Here is a 26,240-nt window from a genome sequence, read left to right as displayed (position 1 = left end):
ACAAGACCAAACAGAATTGGAAAAAATGCTGTTGGGTGAGAATGAAAAATTGATTTCAAGGATTTATAAGTTACTATTGAAATGGTCTACAGAAGGGGAAGTAGTGAAACCTCAAATGATAAAATGGGCAATAAATATGAACAAAGAAATACAAATGGAGACATGAGAACACCTATGGAAGAACTCTATGAAAATATCGACGTGTTACAATATTAAAGAGAACTGTTTTAAAATGTTGTACAGATGGTATATAACACCAAAAAATTAGCAAAAATGAATAATCAAATATCAGACAGGTGTTAGAAATGTAAAAAACATAAAGGTTCTTTCTATCATATGTGGTGGACTTGTGAAAAAGCGGAACAGTTTTGGCAAATGATTCAACAAGAGACCTTGAAAATTTTGGGTTATGACAATAAGAGAGCACTAGATATCTTTCTGGTGAGATTACAAATGGAAAGTTTTCCGAAACAAGATAGGACATTGTTGTGGTACTTGCTTTCAGCTGCAAGGACACTATATGTGCAAATGTGGAAGCAAGATAAAATACCAGAGAAATGGGACTGGATCTTAAAAGTGTTGCACTGGAATGAAATGGATAAACTTACTAGAATCTTAAAAGACTGTAATTCAGAAAAATTTAATGATGATTGGAAGAAATTTCAAGAATATGTTGAAAAACAATGGAAAGTCAAGAGACACTTAGTGGTCTTTGATAATATTACATGAACTTTTAATGGGAAGATAAAGTTGTTAATATGGTTTTCTGATCTGGTATGCAATTTTATAGGTGGTTAGATTATGAGAAAAATAGAAGGTTAATTTTAATAATTACTAATGCATAGTCTTGGTTTATTTTATGTTAAGATAACTGGAAGTGAAGATTCTATAATTGTGAATTTTACCTTTTTTTCTTTTTTAATTATTTTAAGCACCGGCAGAGGTCAAGAAAATGAGGGTTGGGGGGAGGAGGAAATTTGTAATGTATTGGTTTTTTTTAATGTATATTTTTTATTATTATTATTCATTATCCATTTCTCTACATGCTTTCTGGTATCCATTTTACATTTTTCCCCCAACCCACCCCCCTTAGTCTATACATCCTCTTCTTCTTCCAGCCAGGGACAAAGGACTTGAAGCTTCCACTGAATGTCCACTCTCCTTTCTTCCTTCGCCCATTTCAGGTAGGTCCACCACTTTTCTTTGATTCTTGATCTTCTTTCCTCCCATGATTCTTCCTGCGACATTATAGCAGCTATATCTGACTGGATAAAATCAAAGAGAAAGTTATGCCAAGTTCTTTCCTTCCATTTACTTTTATCCTTCCATCCTGCCGCTATTACCGCTTTACCCGCCGATATCATTGCTTTTAGTAAATTTTGATTATTCTTCCCTATTATCTCATTTCCTAATATACTCATCTGCATTAATTCAAAGTTAATTCTCAGCTCTACCTGAAAGAATTTCTTTATCATTCCCACTACCATTTCCCATAATGTCTTGGCCTCAGGGCACTCCCACCACATGTAGGTGTACCATCCCTTCTCTTTCTTACAGTGCCAACACTTACGGCTCAACCCAGGAAACATATTGGCTAAAGTAGCCGGAGTTCTATATCATTTGGTGAAAAATTTCAGTTCCATTTCTCTAACCTTATGAATCTTAACTTTTTTTAAACCTTCCATTATCTTCTCCCCTGTTCGTTTCGTTATTTGGCCTTCTGAACTCCATGTCCGCTGAAGGTAGCTTATTGCTCCTTCGTTGCCTGAATTCATACTCCTGTATAAGATTCTTACTAATCCTTTTTTTGTTTTTCCCATTAATTTGTAAAACCTTTCCATAGGTTCTTCTTCATTTAAATTACTCTTCTCCACTTCCTTCTTAACTTTAGTATACAATCCTGTAGCCTTAAGCCAATATTGTACTCCTACGGCTTCTCGTAACTCCTGTAATGGTTTTAACTTATCTAATATTAACAAGTCTTCTACCCTTCTAAATCCTTTAATCTTAAGTAGTTTGCTCCACCTGTGCTTCTTATCTCCCTCCATCAATGTTTCTAATGGCATCCATCTAGATACCCGATTCAGCCATTTCGGCTGCCATTTCTTCCAAACATTTAACCCATTTTTCCTTGGTCCCACGTTTAAATTAAGTTCCTTCGCCCCCATGTTCGTAAAGATGCCATGTTTTCCTACCCCATTATTAGCTTCATTCTCAAACCTTATCCATTTCTGATCCCCTTCCTTCTCTATCTCTAATAATGCCTTAAGCTGAAATGCTTCATAGTAATTAATTATATCTGGAACTCCCCATCCAAGTTCCGATTGATGGTTGTATGCTATTTTTTTTTGGGGGGGGGGGGGATTCTAAGTTTCCTACTTCCAAATATCCATTCCCTTATTTTAGTGTTCCAGTTAATCATTTTTTGCTTATCTAACTCCAATGGTATCGTTTGAAAAAGGTACAACAACCTTGGCATCCAAAACATCGATACACTCTTTATTTTAGTGGTCAAACTCATCATCCTTTTCCCCCACTGCTGCATATCCCTCTCTATCTTCTCCCAGATTTTTTTATAATTTCCCTCCACTATCCTGTTAATATTTTTATAGATTTCTATCCCTAGATATTTAAATTTCTTAACTCCCATCCCCATATTAGTTATCCTATTAATTTCTTTCCTTTCATCCAATCCAACATTAAAGTACATTATTTCTGACTTTTCCATATTTATTCTTAAAACCTGATGCGGCTTAAAAATCCTCTAATATAATTTTCGTTTCCCTAATGGCTTCTTTCAGGTTAGATATTGTCATAATTAAATCATCTGCAAACATTCCATTCTACAGCTTTCTATTCTACCTGAATTCCTAATTCTTTCTGCTAATTGCTGTATCACCATTATAAATAAGGATGGGGAGAGTGGACACCCCTGCCTTACCCCTCTCTCAATTGAGAACTGATCCGTATGCCCATTATTTACTCTTACCACTGCTGACCCCTCCCTATAGACTTCTTGAATGGCTTTTAAGAATAGTGGCCCAATCCCATACTTCTTCATTATGGACCATAAGAATTCATGGGACAGCGTATCAAATGCCTTATATACATCTAATTTAAGCAACGCAAGTTGCCCAGAATGTCTATGGTACAATACATTTAATATATTCCTTATAGGATGTGCAATACTCCTATTCTTCACAAATCCATATTGATCCTCTTTTATTATATAAGGTAATATGTTCCTTAGTCTATTTGCTAAAACTTTAGCAAATATTTTGTCGTCCTGGTTAAGTAGACTTATTGGTCTATATGAACCCACTTCTCGAGGATCTTTCTGAGGTTTTAATATTATAGTTATTTCAGCCATTCTCCAAGAGTCAGGAGCTTTCCCTCCCCTCAATATAGCATTGAACACTTGTTGTAATTCAGGGATCAGTAACTCCTTCATCTCCCTATAAAAATCTGCAGTAAAGCCATCTGGCCCCGGGGATTTACCCACTTTTAAATTGTTCACAACTTCCTCTATTTCTTGAACTGTTATTTCCTTCTCCCAACTCTCTTTATCTATGTCTTTCAACCCTTCTCCACTTTTTTCAATATGTTCCGTTATATCCCTCCTGGCATATAAGTCCTTATAGAATTCTTGAAACGCTTGCCTAATTTCTCTCTGGTTCTGCGTGACCCTTCCTTGTATACTTATACTTTCCACCTTTTGCTTTTCTTTCCTAGTCTTGAAATAATTAGCCAGTCTTCTAACGGAGTTTATTGAATCTCTTTGAAATTCATTTCTTACCATGGTTTGTTTCTTCCATAATGCCCTCGAATCTATAAAGTCCAATTGTTTCCTAATCTCTTCGAACTTTTTTTTCCTATCAGGGCAGAATCTAATACCTTGACTACTCTGCAGTGCACCTAATTCTTGGAGTTTCTGTGTCTTATTAGCATACCATTCTTTTTAAATTTCTTTCTCCTTCATCATGCAATGTCCTCTTAACACTGCCTTTGCCGCTTCCCACAGGATACCCGTGGCCACTGTTCCCTTATTTTCTCTAAAATATTGTTTCACTTGATTTTCCATATATTGTCTATTTTCTTTTTTAAATAAAACCATACTGTTAAATCTCCAGGTCCTTCCAATTTGCTCATTTTTTATCCCCAATTCTATATTCAGTGGAGCATGATCAGAAATCCATATTGGATGGGTTGTTACTTTCCTCAACTCCCAATTATTTGATTTTTTAAGAAATATATAATCAATACAGGAAGCTGTCTTATGTCTACTTGATAAATGTGTCAGCTTTGGAACCAAGCCTAAGGCTTCATGCGCTTCTACCAAGTTCCTTTTCCACTGAACTTCCTTCTCCTTAGTCATATCTATGTTAAAGTCTCCTGCTATAATAACTTCTCCCTCTGAGAATCTCTGAACTTTTTGCATAACTTTATTCAAAAATCTCCTCTATCCTGTATTTGGGGCATATATATTTATCAAAGGTATCACTCTGTTTTGGAACCTACCTTTAATAAACAGACATCTCCCTTCCCTATCACTAGTGAGATCTAATATCCTAATATCAATCCTTGTATGTACTAAAATTGCTACTCCTCTCGTCTTAGTTCTATTTCTAGCTTCAGCCAATACTTTCCACCCTGGGTGTTTAATCAACGGTTTAGTGTCGTCCTTTGCCTTATGTGTTTCCTGTAAATACATTATATCTATATTTTGCTGTTTTGCCATTCTTGTTAATCTATATCTTTTCAGGTCTGAACTTAGTCCATTGACATTCAGTGAAAGCATTTTCAAAGTTTTAGCCATAATCCTTCCCTTTCACACCCTTCCCTGGCTGGATTACAAGTTCTATTACGCTTCTCCCCTTTTTCCCTTTCCCCCTCCCACACCCTTCCCCCTCATCCCCCCTCCCCTCTTCTGGTATAGGGCTCGCATTTGGGTTGATCTCTCCACCCTCCCTATACCTTTGGGTGGGCACACCTCCCGCCCCTCCTGGATCTTTTATTGTTTCCTTCATTTAAGACCGTAACATCCCCTCCCTCTTATTTATGGGGTACTTCCCTTTTTTTAGAAGTTCCTCCTTCTCCTTTGGACGCCTTATAGTTTCGTCCTCTGTCGTTTCTCCTGACATGTAGAAGGCCCCTCCTCTGGTTCATTGACATTAAACTCTTCCTCTGGTTGAGTTCCTGTTTCCCCTGGGTCCAGACCCATCTTCTCCAAGAGTTTCTTTGCCTCAGCTGGGTTCCTTGCTGTGAGTCTTTTGCCTTCTTTATAAATTACAATAGTGGCTGGGTAAGCCCATGTAAACAATATCTTGTACTGAAAAAGTTTGTCTGCAAATGGCTTCATTTGTCTTTTTTCTTCCAGTGTCTCACTACAAAAGTCTTGTCTCACAAAAACCTTTTCCCCTTTAAATTCCAGTCCCTTCTTTTTCTTCAAAGCCAAAAACACTTGCTGCTGCACTTTTTCTCTTCTGAATTTAATAATCACGGGTCTAGGGTCTCTTCCAGATCTTTTACTTCGCAACCTATGAACTCTTTCTACATGGTCAGCACTAATTGATACTCCTGTTTATTGTTCTGAAAGCCATTTTATCATCCCGTCTTCCAAGTGTCGTGAGTCAATGTCTTCTGAAATACCATGGACGATAAGGTTTTCCCTTCTTGCTCTGTCAGAGAGGCTCTTAATCTTTTCCTTTAAATGAGTTATATCCTTCTTATTTGCCGAAGCTGTCTTATCTGCCTTAGTGGCCAGCTGCCTAATATCTTTCAGTTCCTTGTTTATATGAGTGACTTCATTTTTTATTTCAGCAACAGTTTCTTCTATCTTGTTCTGAGATTGTATCATTAACGCCTAAAATTGTGCTATTTGTTCCGAAAGCTGTTTCACTGTAGTGGCAGCCATTTCTATGCTGCTAATTACCTCCTCCGTTCCTTATCTGTTTTGCCAAATACTCCCTTCTTTAAACTGCTGGCTCTCTTCTGAGCATGCCTTTTGCTACTTTGACTTGTCTAGCCTCACTGCCAAGTATTATGACTCCCGTACTTCAATATTTACTTATCGGTCTTAATCTCTTTTCTTATTCGGAGAGGGATGAGCCGAGGCTTCTTCCTCTAGAGCATGCGCATTCCACCTCCATTTGTAATGTATTGGTTAACATCTTAAAGTATATGTTTAAATATATTTCAATATGTTGCAAAAAATAAAAATTTGTTCTAAAAAAAATATTAGCATTCATTAGTCTTAAAGGTGCTTTCTTTGTATCTCTTCCAATAGATCCAGGGAAATGGGCAAAGGAAGCTCTGGCTCTTTCCTTCCTTCCCCAGGGGACCAGGAGGGGGAGGAGCCTCAGCCAATAGAAGGAAGAGAGGCTTTCAGTAACTGTGCTGTGTGACTGAGAGAGCTTGGCAAAGCAGGCTCTCCCTTCCCTTTTCCTCCCCAAGGGAGGAACCCCAACCAGTGGAGAAAACAGAGGTTTTGCTCTTTAGTTCCTGTGCAATTGAGCAAGCCTTGCCAACCAAGCTGTTATGCAGAAGGAAACAAGAGAAAAGAAGGAAGCAGACAACAGCCAGTTGCTCGGGGGACTAATTGGAACCCTCTGGGGACCTGATTCGGCCCCTGGGCCATATGTTTGATATCTCCGCTCTAGAGGAACCCTCCCTGAAAAAAATGTAAAACCTGAGAAACTCCCCTATTGGAAAGTTACTGCAAACCCAACTAATGTAAAACCTAAAAATCTGAACCTATGTAAAACACAAGAACCTCAAGCTATGTAAATACAAGTCTCTATGTGAATCGCAAGTCTTTACCCCCAAAAAAAGCCTCATAAACCAACTCCAGCAAATAATGAACTTTTAAAAAAACACTTGAAAGAAGAAAAAGAATTGCAGATTTATATCCCATCCTTCTCCCTGAATAAGAGACTCAAAGTGGCTTATAATCTCCTATATCTTCTCCCCCTACAACAGACACCCTGTGAGGTGGGTGGAGCTGAGAGGGCTCTCACAGCAGCTGCCCTTTCAAGGACAACAACTGCAATCGCTGCGGCTAACCCAAGGCCATTCCAGCAGGTGTAAGTGGAGGAGTGGGGAATCAAACCCGGTTTTCTCAGATAAGAGTCCGCACACTTAACCACTACACCAAACTGGCTCCAAACTGCACGAAACTGACAGAATCTTATCTAATGCAGCCTGCCAAGGGCTGGGAGGTACAGAAACAAGGTGGGGGAGGAATAAAAAACAGTATTGGGATCCTGATATCTTGAATATTTCCAAGATGTTTCAGGACTCATTTTTCTGTATCCAAAAACTCCCAGATATTTTTGGTATTTTTTGGATATATATTTTGCTCAGTTATATCTGACCCCCCTCCCCCCACCTTCTGCCTATGAGGAGAAATAAACCTGTACAATACAATGAGATTTATGAGCCTGGTCCTGAAGAAAAATTGCGGGGTGGCTGAGTTTTGGAAGAGGGGAGCTTGTGAAGTTGCAGGAGTATCCAGGTAGTGGGAGAACCTGGCATACTTTCCACCAACTTGAGATGGTCTTTTTATGGGGAAGGGTCCCATAGCTAGACATGGAAATTCACTTACCCAGAGACATGATTCATCCAAGATATGAACCTTGAATTTGACTGGGAAGTTTGAAGTTAGCAGCTGTCAAAACCTGATCGGAAGATCAGTATGGAAATACCTGAATTCCAAGATGGGGCAATCACTGGACAGCTTTAACATATTGACAAAGACCAGGCATGAATGATGGGATTAAATGTCTTCTTGACGGCTCATCATTGGTGAATCAGATGTTAGGCTGCCTTTTTCCATGGCTGGATTGGATTAGTGATAGTTAAGGATTGACCAACTGTTTATGGCTGCAAATGGTTCACATTGCCTTGATGAAATATCCCTTTGAAAATTATGTTAGGCATTCCTTGAGAAGAGCAGACACTTTTTGAGTAGGATAGGATATTGAGTGATGCCCTTAGTGCTGAAATGGTTTTTTTGTTTGTTCTTGAGTAAGATAGGCCATGTGGAAGGAGGATTGCACTTAATCAGTTTTTAATTCCAGTACACTCTTCCTCTTCTATCTTGGGACTTCCCAATATCATGGCTGACCCCAGGTGTCTTTATAAGATTTCCCAAGTTTCAGATGCACTGGCACTTAGTCTCCAAAAGAGCGAGCCTATTAAAACGACGTCCAAAACAAGAGGAGGTCCCTACTGTCTTGGGGTCTCGACTGGAGAAGAGGGTGGGGTCCACACATGTGTAGATAATAAAAATGCAATATTTTGAAGATGAGCCTGAAAAGAAGTTCATATAGTAAAGGGGTGTTTTCTTTTTGTGCATGGGAAATATTTTTTTAAAAAATGTTCCTTTGGGGAGATTGGGAAGGTACTTGTCATGATTTAACAATGACCAGGTACTTCTCATGATTTAGCAACGACTGGAACTTTCCTGTCTCATCATATAGATACAGAGTAAATTGCTGGAACTGACCCATTGTTTAATGTGTTTGAAAACTGGGTTGTTAGTTGAAATCAAATTATGTAAGAGGAGGCTCTGGTGTCCTTGAGGGAAACAGACCTTGATTTAATCCGTTTTAGGGTGGGTTTTTGCATGATTGATAGAGGAAGTGCTCTGCATTCCTTTCTTTCTTTGGCACGACTCATTGCCCTTTGATACCAGTTTAACTCATAGAATTGGAAGGGACCTCCAGGATCATCTAGTCCAGCCCTCTGCACAATGCAGGAAATTCACAAATACATCCCCCAAACTGGAGATCCAGTTTGGAGTAGTGGTTAAGTATGCGGACTCTTATCTGGGAGAACCAGGTTTGATTCCCCACTCCTCCACTTGCACCTGCTGGCATGGCCTTGGGTCAGCCATAGCTCTGGCAAAGGTTGTCCTTGAAAGGGCAGCTGCTGTGAGAGCCCTCTCCAGCCCACCCACCTCACAGGGTGTCTGTTGTGGGGGAGGAAGGTAAAGGAGATTGTGAGCCGCTCTGAGACTCTTCGGAGTGGAGGGCGGGATATAAATCCAATATCTTCATCTTCTTAAATTCACAGAATTAGCATTGCTGTCAGATTTCTATCTAGCATCTATTTAAAATCCTCCAAAGAAGGAGAACCCACCACCTCCTGAGGAAGGCTCTGTCAGGAAGTTCTTCCTAATGTTTAGTTAAAAACTCTTCTGATTTAATTTCAACCTGTTGGTTCTTGTCCAATCTTCTGGATCCATAGAAAACAATTCAGCACCATCCTCTATATGACAGTCCTTCAAGTACTTGAGGATGATGTTCATATCATCTTTCAATCATCTCCTCCTGAGGCTAAACATACCCAGCTCCTTCAACCTTTCCTCGTAGGAGTTGGTCTCCAGACCCCTCACCATCTTTGTTGTCCTCCTCTGGATATGTTCCATCTTGTCTACATGATTCTTAATTTCTGGTGCCTGAAACTGAGCACAATACTCTAGGTGAGGTCTAAACAGAGCAGAGTAAAGCGATACCATCACTTTGTGTGATCTGTATACCATACTTCAAGTACTTAGATTGTGTTCCCAGTGGCAACCATGCTACCAAGATAGCATGGGAGCACATGGGAGCACATTCAGCCAGTGCTGAGAGAGCTGCACTGGTTGCCTGTTGTGTCCCGAGTTCGCTTCAAGGTGTTGGTATTAACCTTTAAAGCCCTTTATGGTCAGGGACCTGTCTATCTACGGGACCGCCTTTCCCCATATATCCCCCAGAGAGCACTGCGATCAGGGACAAAAAATCTGTTGTCTGCCCCTGGGCCAAAAGAAGCCAGGTTGTGTGTAACGAGATCTAGGGCTTTTTCGGTGGCAGCACCAGAACTTTGGAACACTCTTCCAGAAGCCATAAGGGTCCTGCGGGATTTGTCTGCGTTCCACAGGGCCTGTAAGACCGAATTGTTTAAACAGGCTTTTGCTGTTTGATTGAAAAAGGGCTGCCACTGGACATCTTATAGAATGCTGGTGATCACAGTCGAGAATTCAATACCGCTTATATTGTACCAAAGCAGCACCATAGAATGGTTTTAAAACTGAAATAAGTAAATTATGGTTTTATATGTTTTATTGGACTGATTGTATTGTATAATGTTGTGAGCCGCCCTGAGTCTGCTTGCAGAGAGGGCAGGATATAAATTGAATGTAATAAATAAATAAATAAATAAATTTATGAAAATAATGTAAGGACTGTATGGTTGAATCCTTCATAAAGGCATTGCCAGTACTTTAATTACTTTCCAGTATGGTATCCCCTTGCTCACATATTCCTGTGCTAATCATTTATGGCACATTGTAAGCCTCTTCCAGTTTACAAAAAGACTTTCTGTCTTGTTGTCTGGAAATGATTATTGGATGCTATTAGATGAATGTTTGCTTCCAAGCCTGGTTCCTGAATTAGATATTGGTTAGTCAAAATCAGCAGGAGAAACAAAAGTTCTTTACATCTAATCGATGTAGGGCAGTGTGGCAATCAGCTTTTAATAATTTTAGACAATCAATTTGATAGCTCTTTGATTTCCTCAACTTGATCTGATTACATATTGTATTACTGACACTACAGGTGCCTAATCAAGAATACCATTGTTATGGAAAGTATAATTTCTTTTTTCCAAAATTCATTTCTTTAGATATATTCATAGATTCCTCTTATTTTTTACTATTTTGAAACATGGGGTTTTTCTTTAATTTACCTTGCTAGTTTTCTGTAACATGTCTATGCGCCCTTTGTAATTTCAACCCTTGCAGGATGCATTGTTTGTTTGTTTTGATGTTACAAACCACAGAGAATTCTACTAGGACATTAGGATAGTTTGAGCATCCGCACAGCGGAATTCTAAAATTCTGCAAGAACCTCCATTCCTATTTTTCCACTCTTTGAATTTCTCTTATCAGAAAGGAACTGATTTCAAACAGACCCCACATCCTAAAAGTGGGAAAGAGTAGAAGGAAATTTTTGACATCTGATGGTGTATGTACAGGAAGATTTATTCAGTCTGTTCTTTTGTATTGGGACTGGCCTGTTTGCCCAGTGTAGATAATACAACAGCATTGTCAACATGTGATGGAAGATATGGTGTTGGATCTTTGATCTGGATAGCCCAAGCTAGCCTGAATTTGTCAGATCTCAGAAGCCAAGCAGGGTCAGTTCTGGTTAGTATTCAGATGAAGTCCAAAGTTGCTACAGAGAGATAGTCATTGGCAATCACCTCTGTTCACCTCTTACCTAGAAACTTTTTTGGGGTCACCATAAGTTGGCTACAACTTGATGGCACTTTCCACTACCAGAATGTTGGAAGCTGAACAAGTTAATGAACCTGAGATGGTATGGCTGGTGTTGTTAGTAGGGTGACTGTGTTGTGTTAGATTGTATATGGAGACAATGTTGGCATCTTGGTTTATGACAGGATTTTGTGTATGTGTGTGTGGTGGGTCAGAATGCTAGCACTAAATCCAGAGAGCAGCTGAGAGGAAGCATTCCCCTCCCCTCCATGTGTGCTGCCACATTGTTCTGAGAAATGGCAAAAATTCCCCTTTTAGGAAAAGATAAAAAAACCAATTGTCCCTTATAGGTCAGTGTTGCAACACAACCCTACAGCGGAGAAAACAGCTCTTGCTGCATTCCAGAGCAAGGATGCATCAAACATTTGGGTGACAGGCCATACACATGTGACCTGTGGTGCATGGTCTAAAGAATGTTGTACTCCATAAATGCACTTAATGAACACACATTAATAGGGAGCAAAAAATTGAACAAACCAGGAAAGGAACTGGAACATTTGACTCTTGGGCTGTGGTTACACCATCCTGTTATTATTTCTCCCACACTGTAGGAACACCAATGGTAAAGTCTTTGGGGCAGAGGACCACAGACCACCCAATATTCTATCCTGTGTGGATTATCAGATGTCCTCTTTTTAGAGGACATGTTGTCAAGTATGATAGAATTCCACTGGTAATTAATTGTTTTAGGGTCCCCCATAAAGCTTGTCTGTGAAATATCAGGGGGACCAAGATATGTTGGATCTGTTATTCTTTCCCCCTCCCCCTTCTTGTTTTATTGCTTGTGAAGTAGAATAGAGAGAAACGAAACTGACTTGAGAAAGAGCAATCGCACCTTCCCATACATTCTTGCTTAGGAGTGAAACATCTGGGGAAAGCAAGGACAAGATACTGATAACATTGTGAGAATGTAGACATTTATGATAGTTTATGTGTTAGAGCGCCCCGCTTGCCCCCACCCTTGGGAATCCTTTGAAGTATGTCTTAAAAGTAATGTATGCAATGTATTTTTGGCATTACTCTCAAGAACCTGTATCGAGAGAGCATATCAGTCTATCAATAAACGTAGTTTTGTATCCACTTGACTCGTCATTGAAAACTGCATGCTTGACACATGTCTTCTTTTTTATTTTATTTTTTTGATGCCTTTCCTCTTTTTGGGCCCTTTTAAAGAAACCGATGAAAAGGTCCTCTTTTGAGGTCAGAAGATTAGGAATATTCCTAGTTAGTAGCAATTATCACAGCTTGAATACTAGGAGTATTTAAAATGAGATTTTTTACTTGTTTGAAGTAGTCAGTCGGGGAATATGTCCTCTTTTTTGCTTTTCAAAATATGGTAACTCCTATTCTATTCTGTTGTGGGGTGTTTTGTTTTGGTGTGAACTTTTCGCAATGAGAACATTTTAAGAATGGTAAACGACATCTAGTGCTACTGAAACAGAGTACTGCTAGTCAGAGCTTAGAGGTCATATACCAAAGGTCCCTCTTAGGTAGCCTGTGATAGTCAGTAGGAGAAGGGGAAAACACCTCTGTAGACATTCAGAAGTAAACATTGTCATGTATGTATGCACTCTCCTGCCTCTGATGAAGCTCAGATCCTTTGACTTAACCATTCAGCTCTCCTTTCCTCCAGAGTAGGCATAAAGTAACAAGACTGAGGGCACATTCTCCCTCTATTTTTTTCCTACTTCTGCTGCCTTCCTCAAATCATCTTAGACTCCCTCCTGCCCTGTACTTGGCACCTCTGCTGTAGCAGCATATGAGTTTATCTGGTGCCCACCTCAGAAGTACCATGGGGCTGGGGGGAGGGCAGGTGCACTGAGGAGTACTGGGTGGTTGGGCTGGAGAGGCACCAGTAGGCAGCCTTGCCTAGGGCACCAAAAAGCCTGGCACCAGCCCTTTTCTCAATTCACACACCCCCCTTTCAAATTATTAGAATACATGAACATATAAGCAGATGCATTAAAATCGTGCATGCACCAATTCAGAATTAAATTTGGAAATTGTACAAGGTAAAGTAGAAGACAGCATAAAACAGAAAATGGGAGAACCAGTGCCTGGAAAAACAAACTACATGGAAACAGCAGCTCATATCGATTTTCAGTTTAATGAATAATAATATTTACATACATGACTATTTGCTATAAAGGAAAAACATCAAGCAAGGAAGGGAATTAACAAAAATAATTTATAGAAAGTATGAACATTCATTTAAAAAGGTAAAGGTAGTCCCCTGTGCAAGCACCAGTCATTTTCAACTCTGGGGTGATGTTGCTTTCATTACCGTCTCCCATAATTCAAGGGGAAAAGCCTTTAATTACATCATTGCACTTAAATAAAAATTGTTATTGAGTAAACCTAGGAAAAGAGGGTAAGAATTTCATTGCGGAGAACCTTAACATGTTTCTTTAAATTTTGGTTATGGAAGCAAAATCATATCTACCTGAAATATAATTTAATATGTAAAATGAGCAGTTGTGCTTTACACCATCATAATTAAGTAAAGAAATAACTTACCTATTAGCAAATGTGAATGAGCTACTTCTCTTTCTTTTGTCATAAATATCTATCCCAATTTGCATTTGGTTTTCATGCAGGTGGTTGACCAGATTGATACACTCACTTCTGACTTACAGCTGGAGGATGAGATGACTGACAGTTCTAAAACTGACACATTGAACAGCAGCTCAAGTAGCACAACGGCATCAAGTTTGGAAAAAGTCAAGGCGCGAACCAATGTACCACTCATCAAGCCACCATCTGCCATTCTCACAGTATTAAGGAAGCCTAATCCACCACCACCTCCTCCACGGTTGACTCCTGTGAAGTGTGAAGATCCTCAAAAGCCAGTTATCCCTGCCAACCCTGTAAAAACTAATGGGACTCTACTGCGAAATGGAGGTTTACCAGGAGGGTCAAATAAAATCGCAAATGGAGATATATGTTGTATACCTAATAATAATTTGGACAAAGTTCCAATGCAACCTCTGATGCATAGACCTGAAAAAGACAGGTGTCCTCAGCCTGGAACAAGGGAACGGGTACGATTTAATGAAAAGGTGCAGTACCATGGCTATTGTGCTGACTGTGATGTTCGGTATAATATTAAAAATAGGGAGATTCACTTGCACAGTGAATCTGTTCATACACTGGGAAAGCTTCCTCACCAGTGTCCTCCTTTACCACCGCCACCTCCCCCACTTCCTCCTTTTTCACTTGAAAATGGGGGAATGGGAATAAGCCCCAGTAGTAGCTTTCCCCCTCTCAGACCTGCAACTGTGCCTCCACAAACTGAATCAAAACCCCAGAAGACCATCTTGAGGAAATCAACCACTACAACAGTGTGATGTATCCCACCTGGAAAACTTTGTTTTTCTTATGTATAAACATAAAAAAGGTAATGAGCACTTTCTACTCAAGCAATAAAAAGCCCAATATATTACACCCTTTCCTCTGCAAAGTGACATAAAAATGACATGGTAAGTACAAAGAGAATTGTGCATTGATGTTTGATGCATAAACTGCATAATTTCATTGCTGAAAACTCATTTAATGGCTGTGTTGCAGGTCATCAGTCGTATAAATTACTACAGCAAAATGTCTTAAGTTATAGCTAACAATTCAGTTTGGAAACTATCTGTGTAGCAGTTAATGGTGAAGTTAAATCTTGTTTAGAGAATATAACAACTTGTACTGCAGAATTACTTTTTATAGTAGATGATACTTTCAAAATTCATTTTTAAGAATTTAATATGAGATTTATGTAGAACAATTTGAAACTACGAAGGTCTTGTACTTCAGCTAAAAAGGAAGACACCAACGTTAAAAGTAAAAGCAAGAGTAGATAATGAGCAGTTGAAGAACTAGAATACTGTACAATAAGTCCATGTTTTTCTTCAAGAATTTGGGATTGTTCAGGGGAGGCTGTTCAGGAGAGATGCAACATGGCCTAACAGGCTCAAGTGCTGCTTGACCTCTCTGCTCCTTTACTTTAACCAGTTCAAGGCACAACCCCTGATCTTGCCTTTGTGAAGCTTGGCAGGCAAGTTCCTCCCTTTAAGGACTCACCTATATAACTCTTTCTAGGAAGGAATAGTGGAAAGTGAATATCTTCATAAAAGAACACTGAAGGGAGGGGATCCCCAGCAGGAGGTAAAGAGATTGACAGACGTAGTCAGTGGATTTCTGGATTATGCTGTACAGTCAAGGACTCAGCTGGGGAACTGATTCATTGGATGAGCACAGTATTCTGGATTCATTGGATGAACATAGTCTGGTCTAGGCTGACTGGAGGATTAGTAAGTGTTCAGGCTACCACGGCCCTTCACCCTCTTCATTCCATCCAAGAAATGCACTGCAACTGAGTATGCATTTTAGCCATCTACACAAGGCCTGTAGATAGCTTTAGCTACAAACCTTTTCAGTGGAGAGGTTCAAAGCTTTAACCCAGTCTCTACTTTTTGTTGTCTCCCCACCAAGTGCATGGTGATGATGTTGGAAACACTGTTCCCTGTAAGCTGAGTTAGTGTGAACTAGCTCACACGTTTTTGTCTTAGATCTGGAAAAATGGCCGCAGAGCAAACTAATTTATGTAATAGCTCACAAAGCAGAACTTTTGCTCACAAGACTCCATAGCTTAGAGGGAGCATTGGTTGGAAGTGCTTGGCCACATCAGCCTGAGAAGCTGGTGAGAAAACACATAAGGTGTCAGTGAGTAGAGAATCTGCCAGCTTTGCTCTTCCTCAGCTTTGCCCTTCCTCAGCATCCCAGCACACACTATAAAGAAGTATAGGGCTTTCCAATTGGTAGCTGACCAAACGCACTGTGAGGAAGACAAAGTAGTCTCCTCATAGCATATCCAAGTACTTGATGGGGGTGGGGGGAAGCAAACTGGTGGAGATGGCAGGGTCTTTTTTCACCCAACCCCTGGCATCTCTGTCTCTCCTTGGCATCCATTTCATGCATCTCTGTCTCTCCTTGCCATCCATCTGGGTACACTACAATGAGAGCTAGCTGACCAAGGACAGGAAAGGAAAGGTCCCCTGTGCAAGCACCAGTCATTTCCGACTCTGGGGTGACGTTGCTTTTACATTTTCATGGCAGACTTTTTATGGGGTGGTTTGCCATTGCCTTCCCCAGTCATCTACAAAGGACAAGGTGAGTATAAAACAGCCCTCTCCTCCACATGTTTGTTTATTTTTATTTTTAGTCTGCCCTCCCCTACACACAGGCTCATGGTGGGTTACAACACGATTAAAAATATAACACAAACTACAGCACAATATTAAAAACTATAAAATTAAGTTAAACTATAAAATTAATTACAAAGTATTACTAAAACATTGCTAACACTGCTAAAACATTTGATGGTCTCTGTTGCACAATTAAATTAAAGTTCCAAGGGATTTTGGCTGTCGGTAGCTATAGATGGAATGGTGCAGAGCAAATTGGTGGGTGAAAAAGTCAGCCATTATGGAATAAAGCAGGGCAGAGCAGAGGAGGCCAATATAGGTGAATTGCTACTGCCTCAACCATAGGCTTGATGGAAAATCTCCATTTACTTTCTGTAGAATTGCATTAAATCCTGCAGGGCCTGGATCTCAGCTAGCAGAGTGTTCCACCAGGCTGGCAGCAGAGCTGAAAAAGTTCTGGTTCTGGTTTAGGCCAGGTGTACATCCTTTGGGTTGGGGATCACCAGTAGATGTTAATCAGAGGAGCGCAAAGCCCTTCAAGGGACATATTGGAAGAGAGGGTCCTGTAGGTATGTTGATTCTGGTCTGCATATGGCTTTAAATGTTAAAATAAGAACCTCGAACTTGATCTGAAATTCTATTGGGAGCCAGTGCAGCTGACACAGCACTGGATGTATATGTACTGTTAGTGATGTCCCTGTAAGGACACACACCGCTGCATTCTGGATCAGCTGTAATTTCCAGATTAGTCTCAAGAGTAGCCCAGAGTAAAATGAGTTACAGTAATCCAGCCTTGATGTGATTATTGCATGGATCAATGTAGCCAAATCATGAGGAGAGAGATAGAATATCAGCTGCTTGACCTGCCAAAGGTGGAAGAATGCAGATCTGACAATTGTCATGATCTCGGCCTCCATTGAGAGTGAGGCATCCAGCATTATGCCCAAACTCCTCAGTTAACAATCCCTGTAAAGAGATAGGAGCTGGGTCCCTAATCCCATTGCCCTGCAACCCAGGTATAGGACCTCCATCTTCTTTGATTTAATTTCAGTGACTCTGCTTTAACCATGCAGCCACGATGTCCAAACTCTTAGCCAGTACATCTGAGGTGGTATCTGGTTGGCCATTGGTATGTATGCTGGTATGTATGTGACTAAGATATTGCAAATAGCTTGTAATACATTATGAGAAAAAAGCCAACATCCCACATAGCTTGTTACTAATGGGACTTTTAAATCTACCATTACTATGAGAAAATCATGAGCCTAAAATAAAAATTACAATATTTACTCAAATGCGAAACTTGTTTTTCCCACAGGTATGTTACAGTTATCTATAATAATAATTATCTTGCAGTAGTAGCCACATCAAGCACAGCCATTGGCTTATATGTGTGGGAACAAACTATTGGCCCATCACACATCAGTCATCATCTCTGGCCTCCCATCGGCTGACTCCCCTGCCCCTGCCTATTGTAGGCCCAAGAATGTTGAACAAACTGCCAAAAGCAGTTTTAGCTCAGAGACAGCCACATCTCCAACTCTTCTCTGTGTCTTCTCTGTCAACTAGCCTCAAAAAGGGCTTGCAGAACTACTGTGGTCTCACAAAAGGTCTCCCAGCACACTTAGCCTCAAGGTCGCAGAAACAGGAGGCCAGGCCCCACTGGATATGTTTCCTCAGAGGCCATAGCTGCCATGTAAGAAGTGCTAGCCACTTCTGTCGCTAGGCAACCCTGCCTGCTTTTGTCCAACATAGACCTGGCAACCTTATCTCTTTCTCCCTCCTTTCCTCCCTTTTTAAAATGTCCCATGTTGCAGAGCCAATATTTTTTCTAACTATTCAGGTTTTAAAAGGTAAAGGTAGTCCCCTGTGCAAGCACCAGTCGTTTCTAACTCTGGGGTGACATCGCATCAACAGCATTTTCACAGCTGACTTTTTTACGGGGTGGTGTGCCATTGTCTTCCCCAGTCAAATACACTTTACCTCTAGCAAGCTGGGTACTCTTTGCGGCCGGGATTGTAGTGAGCGATATAACCACAGAGGTTGTGCCATGGTCGGATCACTTCGCCCTCAAGGCCCGTGTGAATATGCCCCCCCGAACCTGTTTAGGCGAGGAGCCGATTATGGCTCGCCCGCGGAGTCAAATGGACCCGGAACGGTTCCAGATGGCTCTGCGGGACTCCTGGCCCTCTGGCGGCTCCCTTGATGGCCTGATTGAGACCTGGAATAGCCGGCTCTCTAGGGCCATCGAGGAGATCGCACCTCGGCGCCCTCTGCGACCTCGGATTAAGCTGGCTCCGTGGTATACCCCGGAATTACGCCAGCTGAAACAAGGCCTTAGACGGCTAGAGAGGCAATGGCGACGCACTCGTGACGAGGCGACTAGAACATCTTATAGGAAGTTTATGAAGTCCTATGAGATGGCAATCAAGGCCGCAAAGAAAACATACTTTGCGGCTAGGATTGCATCCGCAAATTCGCGCCCAGCCCAATTATTTAGAATAATTCGGAATCTGACTACATTGCCTCAGGGCAATTCTAAAGCTAAGGAATTGGAAATCGGCTGCGAGGCCTTCGCGAAATTCTTTGCGGATAAGGTCCAATCGCTCCGCCAGGACTGCCCCGCCAACTTGGAGGCAGTAAGTGGACTCGAAGCCCAATGCGTGTCTTCTGATTCAACTCTGGATTGCTTCGACCCGCTCAGCTTGGAGGAAGTCGACAGAATTCTTGCCACTGCACGTTCCACGACTTGCGATCTGGACCCCTGCCCCTCCTGGCTAATTAAGGCCTGCCAGGAGGAATTAAGATATCCTATACGGGATATTATAAATCGATCCCTTTCAGAAGGTGTTTTTCCAACACCTCTGAAAGAGGCACTGGTCCGCCCTCTCCTGAAAAAACCGTCATCAGATCCGGCCGAATTGGCACATTACCGGCCGGTCTCAAACTTGCCCTTTTTAGGCAAAATAATCGAGAGGGCCGTGGCGGTGCAGTTACAGAAATTCCTGGAGGACGCTTCCGTCCTAGACACATGCCAGTCCGGCTTTCGCCCGGGCCATGGGACAGAAACAGTCCTGGTCGCCCTCATGGATGACCTCCGACGGCAACTGGATCGAGGCGGCTCGGCAGTATTGCTGTTGTTAGACCTATCGGCGGCGTTCGATATGGTTGATCATCGGCTGCTGACCCGCCGCCTCGCCGACGCAGGAATTCGGGGGCTAGCCTTACAGTGGCTCTCCTCCTTTCTTGAGGGTCGGGGACAAAGGGTGGCGATCGGGGGGGAACTGTCTCAGAGGTATCCACTCCATTGCGGAGTGCCTCAGGGGGCAGTCCTCTCCCCGATGCTGTTTAACATCTTTATGCGCCCCCTTGCCCAGATTGCACGGAGGTATGGGCTGGGTTGCCATCAATATGCAGATGACACCCAGCTCTATCTATTGATGGACGGCCGGGCTGGTGATGTCCCAGCAAATTTGGACCGGGCACTACAAGCCGTGGCTGACTGGCTCAGGCTGAGCGGGCTGAAGTTGAATCCGGCGAAGACTGAGGTCCTTTGCGTGGGCCGCGGCGGACCGGGAGGGGAGACTACTTTACCGGCCTTTGACGGTGTGCCACTGGTACCGGTGCGCAAAGTCAAGAGCCTGGGGGTGCTACTGGAGTCCTCCCTATCAATGGAGGCCCAAGTAGCTGCCACTGCTAGATCCGCCTTCTTCTATCTCAAGAGGGCGAGGCAGTTGGCCCCCTTCCTGGAACGCACCGACCTGGCAACTGTGATCCACGCAACGGTCACTTCGAGGTTAGACTACTGCAATGCCCTCTACATGGGGCTGCCCTTGTACCGAACACGGAGACTCCAGGTAGTCCAGAACGCGGCGGCCAGGCTGCTGGAGGGACTACCACGGTGGGAGCCTGCACGGCCTGGGCTGCGCAATCTGCACTGGCTGCCGGTTGTCTACCGTGTTCGCTATAAGGTGCTGGTCATTACCTTTAAAGCCCTATATGGCCGAGGACCTGCCTACCTAAAGGACCGCCTCTCCCCATATGTACCCCGGAGAGCACTGAGGTCTGGTTCTCAGAACTTATTAACAATCCCTGGGCCAAGAGAAGTTAGGTTGAAGGCCACTAGGGAGCAGGCCTTCTCGGTGATAGCCCCTCGCTGGTGGAACGATCTCCCAGAGATGGTGCGAGCCCTGCGGGACCTGAACCAATTCCGCAGGGCTTGCAAAACATTTCTTTTTCAGTTAGCATTTGAGTCACCATGTGGCAACTAAGACGGAACCTGATTAATGAATGAATAGACACTCAGCCATCTTAAATACATCATTTTAGCACCTATTTTTATATCTTATATGTTTATATGTTTTTATGTATTTTAAATAATTTATTGTAATTAATGTTTAAGTTGTTATGTTTTATGAATCACGGGACTCCCATGTCTATTATTGTTTAATGTGAATCATGAGACTCCCGTGTCTGTTAGCCGCCCTGAGCCCGCCTAGCGGGGAGGGCGGGATATAAAAATAAAATATTATTATTATTATTATTACTCATTTTACCAAATTCAGAAGGATGGAAGGCTGAGTCAACCTTGAGCTGGCTACCTGAACCCAGCTTCCACTGGGATCGAACTCAGGTCATGAGCAGAGCTGGAACTGCAATACTGCAGCTTACCACTCTGCACTATGGGGCTCTATGCAGTTAAACAACCATAGACTTTACTTTAAAATGAGTTGTTGAGGGGAAGAATGTCTGTAATCTTAGAATGTTAATGAGATTATAGATAATTTATTTACGGTGGCAATGTTAAATAGGAAATATGGTTGCAATTATTTTTTATTGCTTTACCTTTAAATGTCCATATTTGAATTGTTTCATCATATAGCATTATTTAGTATTTAAAGAAAAACTCAGCAAAATTAAATTTAAGGTCATTATCAAGCCAGTACCTGCATTTTTTTCTACTCTGGGCCATACTCCAGCTTTATTATTTTGATTAGGAAGTTAACAGTGTGTTGATGAAATTGGCAGGCTCTTGTGGCCATGTTTTACATTAAAGAAAATATTAGATGATATAGTCATAGATTACCTGTATAATGTACAGTTTGGCCCTCAACATAGCAATCATTTGCCAGATGTTTAAAATGTTCTTCTAAAATAGTTCAATCCTTCCTCTCAGATGAAAATATGTCTTCTCTTGCCTTATCTCATTGTGAAATCCATGTAATGCCTTGTATTAGAACCAACCAATTGATACAAAACATTGTGCAACCTTTTGAGCCCCCCCCCCCCCCCACAGCCAGATGTGTAGAAAGCCAATTTCTCATGCCATGGTGTGTAAAGGTCTGATCTTGCTGACTTCCTTAGTGAGATGTCAACAATAATCTTAACTTTATTGCTGAGGTGTGGTGTTACAGCATATTCTCTAGGAAGCTGAAATGAAGAAGCCATCTGAAGTCCATCCCAAATCTTAAATCTCATTGCCTCACTTTTAAACTCATCATTACATTTTTTTCACTGGTTCTCATGATAAAAAGCAAAACACGGTGTGCTTTCTGAAAAACTCATCAGAATCAATCTAACTTTTGAAGAAAGGGGCATTTGCACAACCCACTGATCTCAGCCGCCATGAGCCTGCCTTGGCGGGGAGGGCGGGATATAAATAAAAAAAATTATATTATATTATTATTATTATTATATTATTATATAAAGAGGGAGCATGAGGTGACAGATGTGTTGGTCTTTCAGGCAGGCCCATAGCTACAGGGGGCCCAGGGGCAGACCACTCTATTAAACCCCCTTCCCTATGTAGGGCTCCTCCATTGGAGGGCCTCCAGGACCAGCGAGGGGGAGAGCAACAGATAGAAAACAGCAGTGCAAACAATGGATACAGAGTAAGAGAGTGGCCGAGAGAGAGAGAATGGCAGCACGAAAGATAGGGGGACAGAGTAAGAGAGCGGCAGAGAGAGAGAAAAAATGGCAGCACGAAAGACAGGGATAGAGTAAGAGAGCAGCCGAGCAAGAGAGAGAGAGAACAGCAGTGTGAAAAACAGGGAGACAGAGTAAGAGAGCGGCAGAGAGAGAGAATGGTAGCATGAGAGACAGGGGCCAGAGTAAGAGAGTGGCTGAGAGAGAGAGAACGGCAACATGAAAAAAGGGGGACACAGTAAGAGAGTGGCAGAGAGAGAGAACAACAGTGCAAGAGACGGAACAAAGTGAGAGAGTGGCCGAGCGAAAGAGGGAGAGAACTGCAGCGCAAGAGAGAGGGGGACAGTGAGACAGCAGCAGAGGGACAGAAGGTGGGAGAGTGAGAGAGCAACACCCATGCCCCCACCACCAAATTTTTTAGCTCCCGAGCCCCTCTACTCAAAATTTTCTGGCTATGGGCCTGCTTTCAGGGCTTATTTTTGAAAATTAATGGCAGTTATGTGTATACTTTAAATACTAAAGATTTGACATGAATGTCTTTTGTAAAGATAAATTTTGTATGTGGTGCCAAAACCAAAGGTGTGATCTAGTCAGACTTATGAACATTTAAATCTCATTAAACTTTATAGGGAGGATATAAGAACTTGCTAAGTCATTTATTTCAATCAATATTACTTAACAAATTTAAATTTGACTGGATCATAAGAATATATTGAATCTGTCATATTTATTCCCTTCCAAAATTTACATAGCATCAGTGAATTGAAGAACATTTTGTTTTAAATATGTCCAACTTTTAATGGATGAAATGATTAGTGTGGCAGCAGCATCTTAAAATATACAACAGCATAGTAACATGAGGTTAAGTACATCATTTAGAACACATTAAAGCTGAAAAAAATGATGTTTCTGTATATGAAGCCGTGTATTGACTGTGACCTACACTCATTATCACTGGAACCTTCAATTTTCAGAAGCAATTAGAATAAAATACGCTATTGCATAATTTAATAGAGAAGCCACGGAGTTGTAGTCATGTAAGTGCACAATGGTGTAGTTCATAAAAATTGCAGCAATTTTTTTTTTATCATAGTTGTGTGTCAGAGAGTGGTGGAAGCTCCCTTCAGGTTGATTCAAAATATTTACAGTTTTTCTCAGCAGGTATTTGGGGAAAAGCTGGTCTGTTTTCTGAGACCCCTCTCTCAATTCATAAATTTGCTCTGAATATGCACGTTATCCTTTGGAATTAGATTCAGGTGGACTCCCAGGAAGCAAGAGCACTAGGATCTATGTAGTCCTGTGTCTGTTCAGAAGAAGCTATGGAATGTTCTAGAGCTCCAGCCAAGAAAGTGGCACCCAGAACTCTCAAGAGTGAAGTCTGTGTACATATCTTGAGGAAGGAGCAAATGTAGTTTCTGTATTCTAAGGACACATAGACACACATAAAAATTCTGTGGTTTGCATGATGCATTAGCTGGGTCTTGCATTTGACATGTTTGGTGATACAGAAAAAAAGTAATCATAATTATATTTTTAACCAAATGCTTCTTGAAGTTTCAGATTTAGAAATTATATTGATTGACAGACTAAGATCGCCTGGTCTTCTACAAACCCATCTGCATGATATCAGTCTCAAGAATATATTTGGCTTCCGGAACTTGCACCTTGTGTTAGTAAATAGCATTGTTTCAAAAGCCAAATAATTTTGGTTTTAGCCCAGATGACTAATGTAATCCTACACCAAGACCGATTTTTCTTCATTGAATAGTACTGACCTACTTCTCTAGCCTTATCATAATCTGTTCATTGACTTGCCATGTTTAATAGACTGCTGTTGGTCAAAACACAACCCACCTGAATGCTATAGCTCTTTAATTTTGGACTATATAAAATATAGCACAGCATAGAATATCAACACAGTCAATATAAATGTATGTTTATGTGCAAAAGAGTTTTAATTGTTCCACATTGTTTTTACCCTGTTAGAAACTTCCCTTTCCAGAAGATAAAATCCTTGCAACAGAATAAAGCAATGCAACAGAATATTTGATTCCTAAGGCTTACGGTTAAAATATTTGGAGGGGAAAGAAGAGTGTTGATATTGCTTCAGGACTATATGGTCTTATTACTCTCCTCAAGATATAATGTTAATCTACAACCAAATGAAAGCGAGTTGGCAAATATGGAAAAAGTGGGACAGAGACGTCATTACAATTTAACTTTAAACCAGAATAAAGCTTTGAAGGAATTGACAACTGATAACAATATTGTAATAAAACCTGCCAACAAAGGAGGGGCTACTGTAATTATGGATGTTCCTAAGTATTGTGTTATGGTTCATGAGTTACTAGATGTATCAGAACATTATAAGAAATTACTTTGGGGACCCAACACAATATGTGTCTAAAGTAATTCATGTTATGGTTACAGAGGCTGAAACATTAGGTTATATTTCAAGTCAGGTTTCAAAAATTCTGATTAATAAGTACTCAAGGTCTCCAGTGATATATACTCTACTAAAAATTCATAAATCCTTAGTTAATCCACCAGGACATCCTGTTCTTTCAGGGTCGGGTTCCCTTTTGGAACCTCTATCACAGTACTTCGACTTCTACTTACATCCTTTTGTATTTAAGATCAAATCATTTATTAAAGATTATTCACATTTTATTCAGACTATTGAAGCATTATGTTTATGTTTAATTCGATTTATACCCTGTTCTCCCCGCTGAGGTGGGCTCAGGACGGCTTACATCAAATCATAGTATACTATGACTGCAATCATAAAATCAATAAAACCATTAAACAGTACAAGTTAAAACAATCTTCAGTTAGTGCTAACAAATCAAACGTTACTCATATTCTCAGGATAACAGTTGTTACAGAATTTTCCTACAGTTGACTGAAGGCTTGCTGGAAGAGAGTGGTCTTGCAGGCCTTGTGGAACTGAGCAAGGTCCCGCAAGGCCCTAACCTCTTCCAGCAGATGATTCCACCATTAACCATATAAGCTGATTCTATTACATTAGTGACCATGGTTTTAGGAGCATTATATACAAAATATACCTCTGGAGGAGGCTAGGCAAATCATTGGAATGTATTTAGATCAAAGACAAGAACTATGGATGCCACTCACTTTCTGTTAGAGATTGCAGATATTTTTTTGTAACATAATTATTTCAGATTCCAGTCAGAATTTTACCTACAAGTGAGTGGTGTTGCAATGAGAAGCCCAGCAGCCCTATCAATCACGAATCTATTCATGAAACAATTTGAAATTAAATATATTTACAATGCTAATGTCAATCCATCTGTACATAATATTGTGGTGTATTTCAGGTTTATTGACAACATTTTCTGTCTGATAAATTGTGCCTCAGTTGTCCAGCCATTTGTAGATCGGTGCAACTCTTTGCACCCTACAATCAAGTTTACTCATCTGAGCAGTTCTAATAGTCTTAACATTGCTAGTCAACTGGGGGTTAAGGTTTTTCAGAAGCCCACAGATCGTAATTCCCTACTCCATTTCTGTTCTTTCCATCATATAAAGAAAAGCATGCCTTTTATTCAGTATTTAAGAATTAAAAGGAATTCCACTGCACTGAATGACTACAGTGTTAGTAGAAAGAAATCAACAAAGGCACTTGTAGAATGTGGGTATCCTCTAGAATAGTGAATGAGGCTAAGTTCTCAGCAGATATGATACCAAGGAAGGATCTCTTTGTTCCCAAACCTTCAATGCTGAATAAATTGATTTGTGCGCTAAATTTTTCACTCTGTAGTAAGCAGGTAGTATCATTACTGCAG

General features: G+C 41.0%; 1 protein-coding gene across 2 annotated transcripts in view; it reads left to right on the top strand.

The window, feature by feature from the left end:
- PRR16 (proline rich 16) overlaps window positions 1–26,240 on the top strand; it is a 314,849-nt gene that overhangs the window by 186,004 nt on the left and 102,605 nt on the right. The window contains exon 2 of one of the 2 annotated variants that reach the window (XR_009555264.1): window positions 13,915–14,714. Coding sequence is in view for 1 of the 2 variants with exons in the window: in XM_060235552.1 (XP_060091535.1) it covers window positions 13,915–14,664 (750 nt within the window). In the remaining variant the exon portion in view is untranslated. Of the gene's footprint in view, window positions 1–13,914; window positions 14,760–26,240 lie in introns of those variants that run through there. The other variant, XM_060235552.1, reaches the window with a different exon arrangement.

This window comes from Heteronotia binoei, chromosome 4 (assembly GCF_032191835.1).
Source record: "Heteronotia binoei isolate CCM8104 ecotype False Entrance Well chromosome 4, APGP_CSIRO_Hbin_v1, whole genome shotgun sequence".
NCBI lineage: Eukaryota > Metazoa > Chordata > Lepidosauria > Squamata > Gekkonidae > Heteronotia > Heteronotia binoei.
This window is presented reverse-complemented; position numbering and strand designations above follow the sequence as displayed.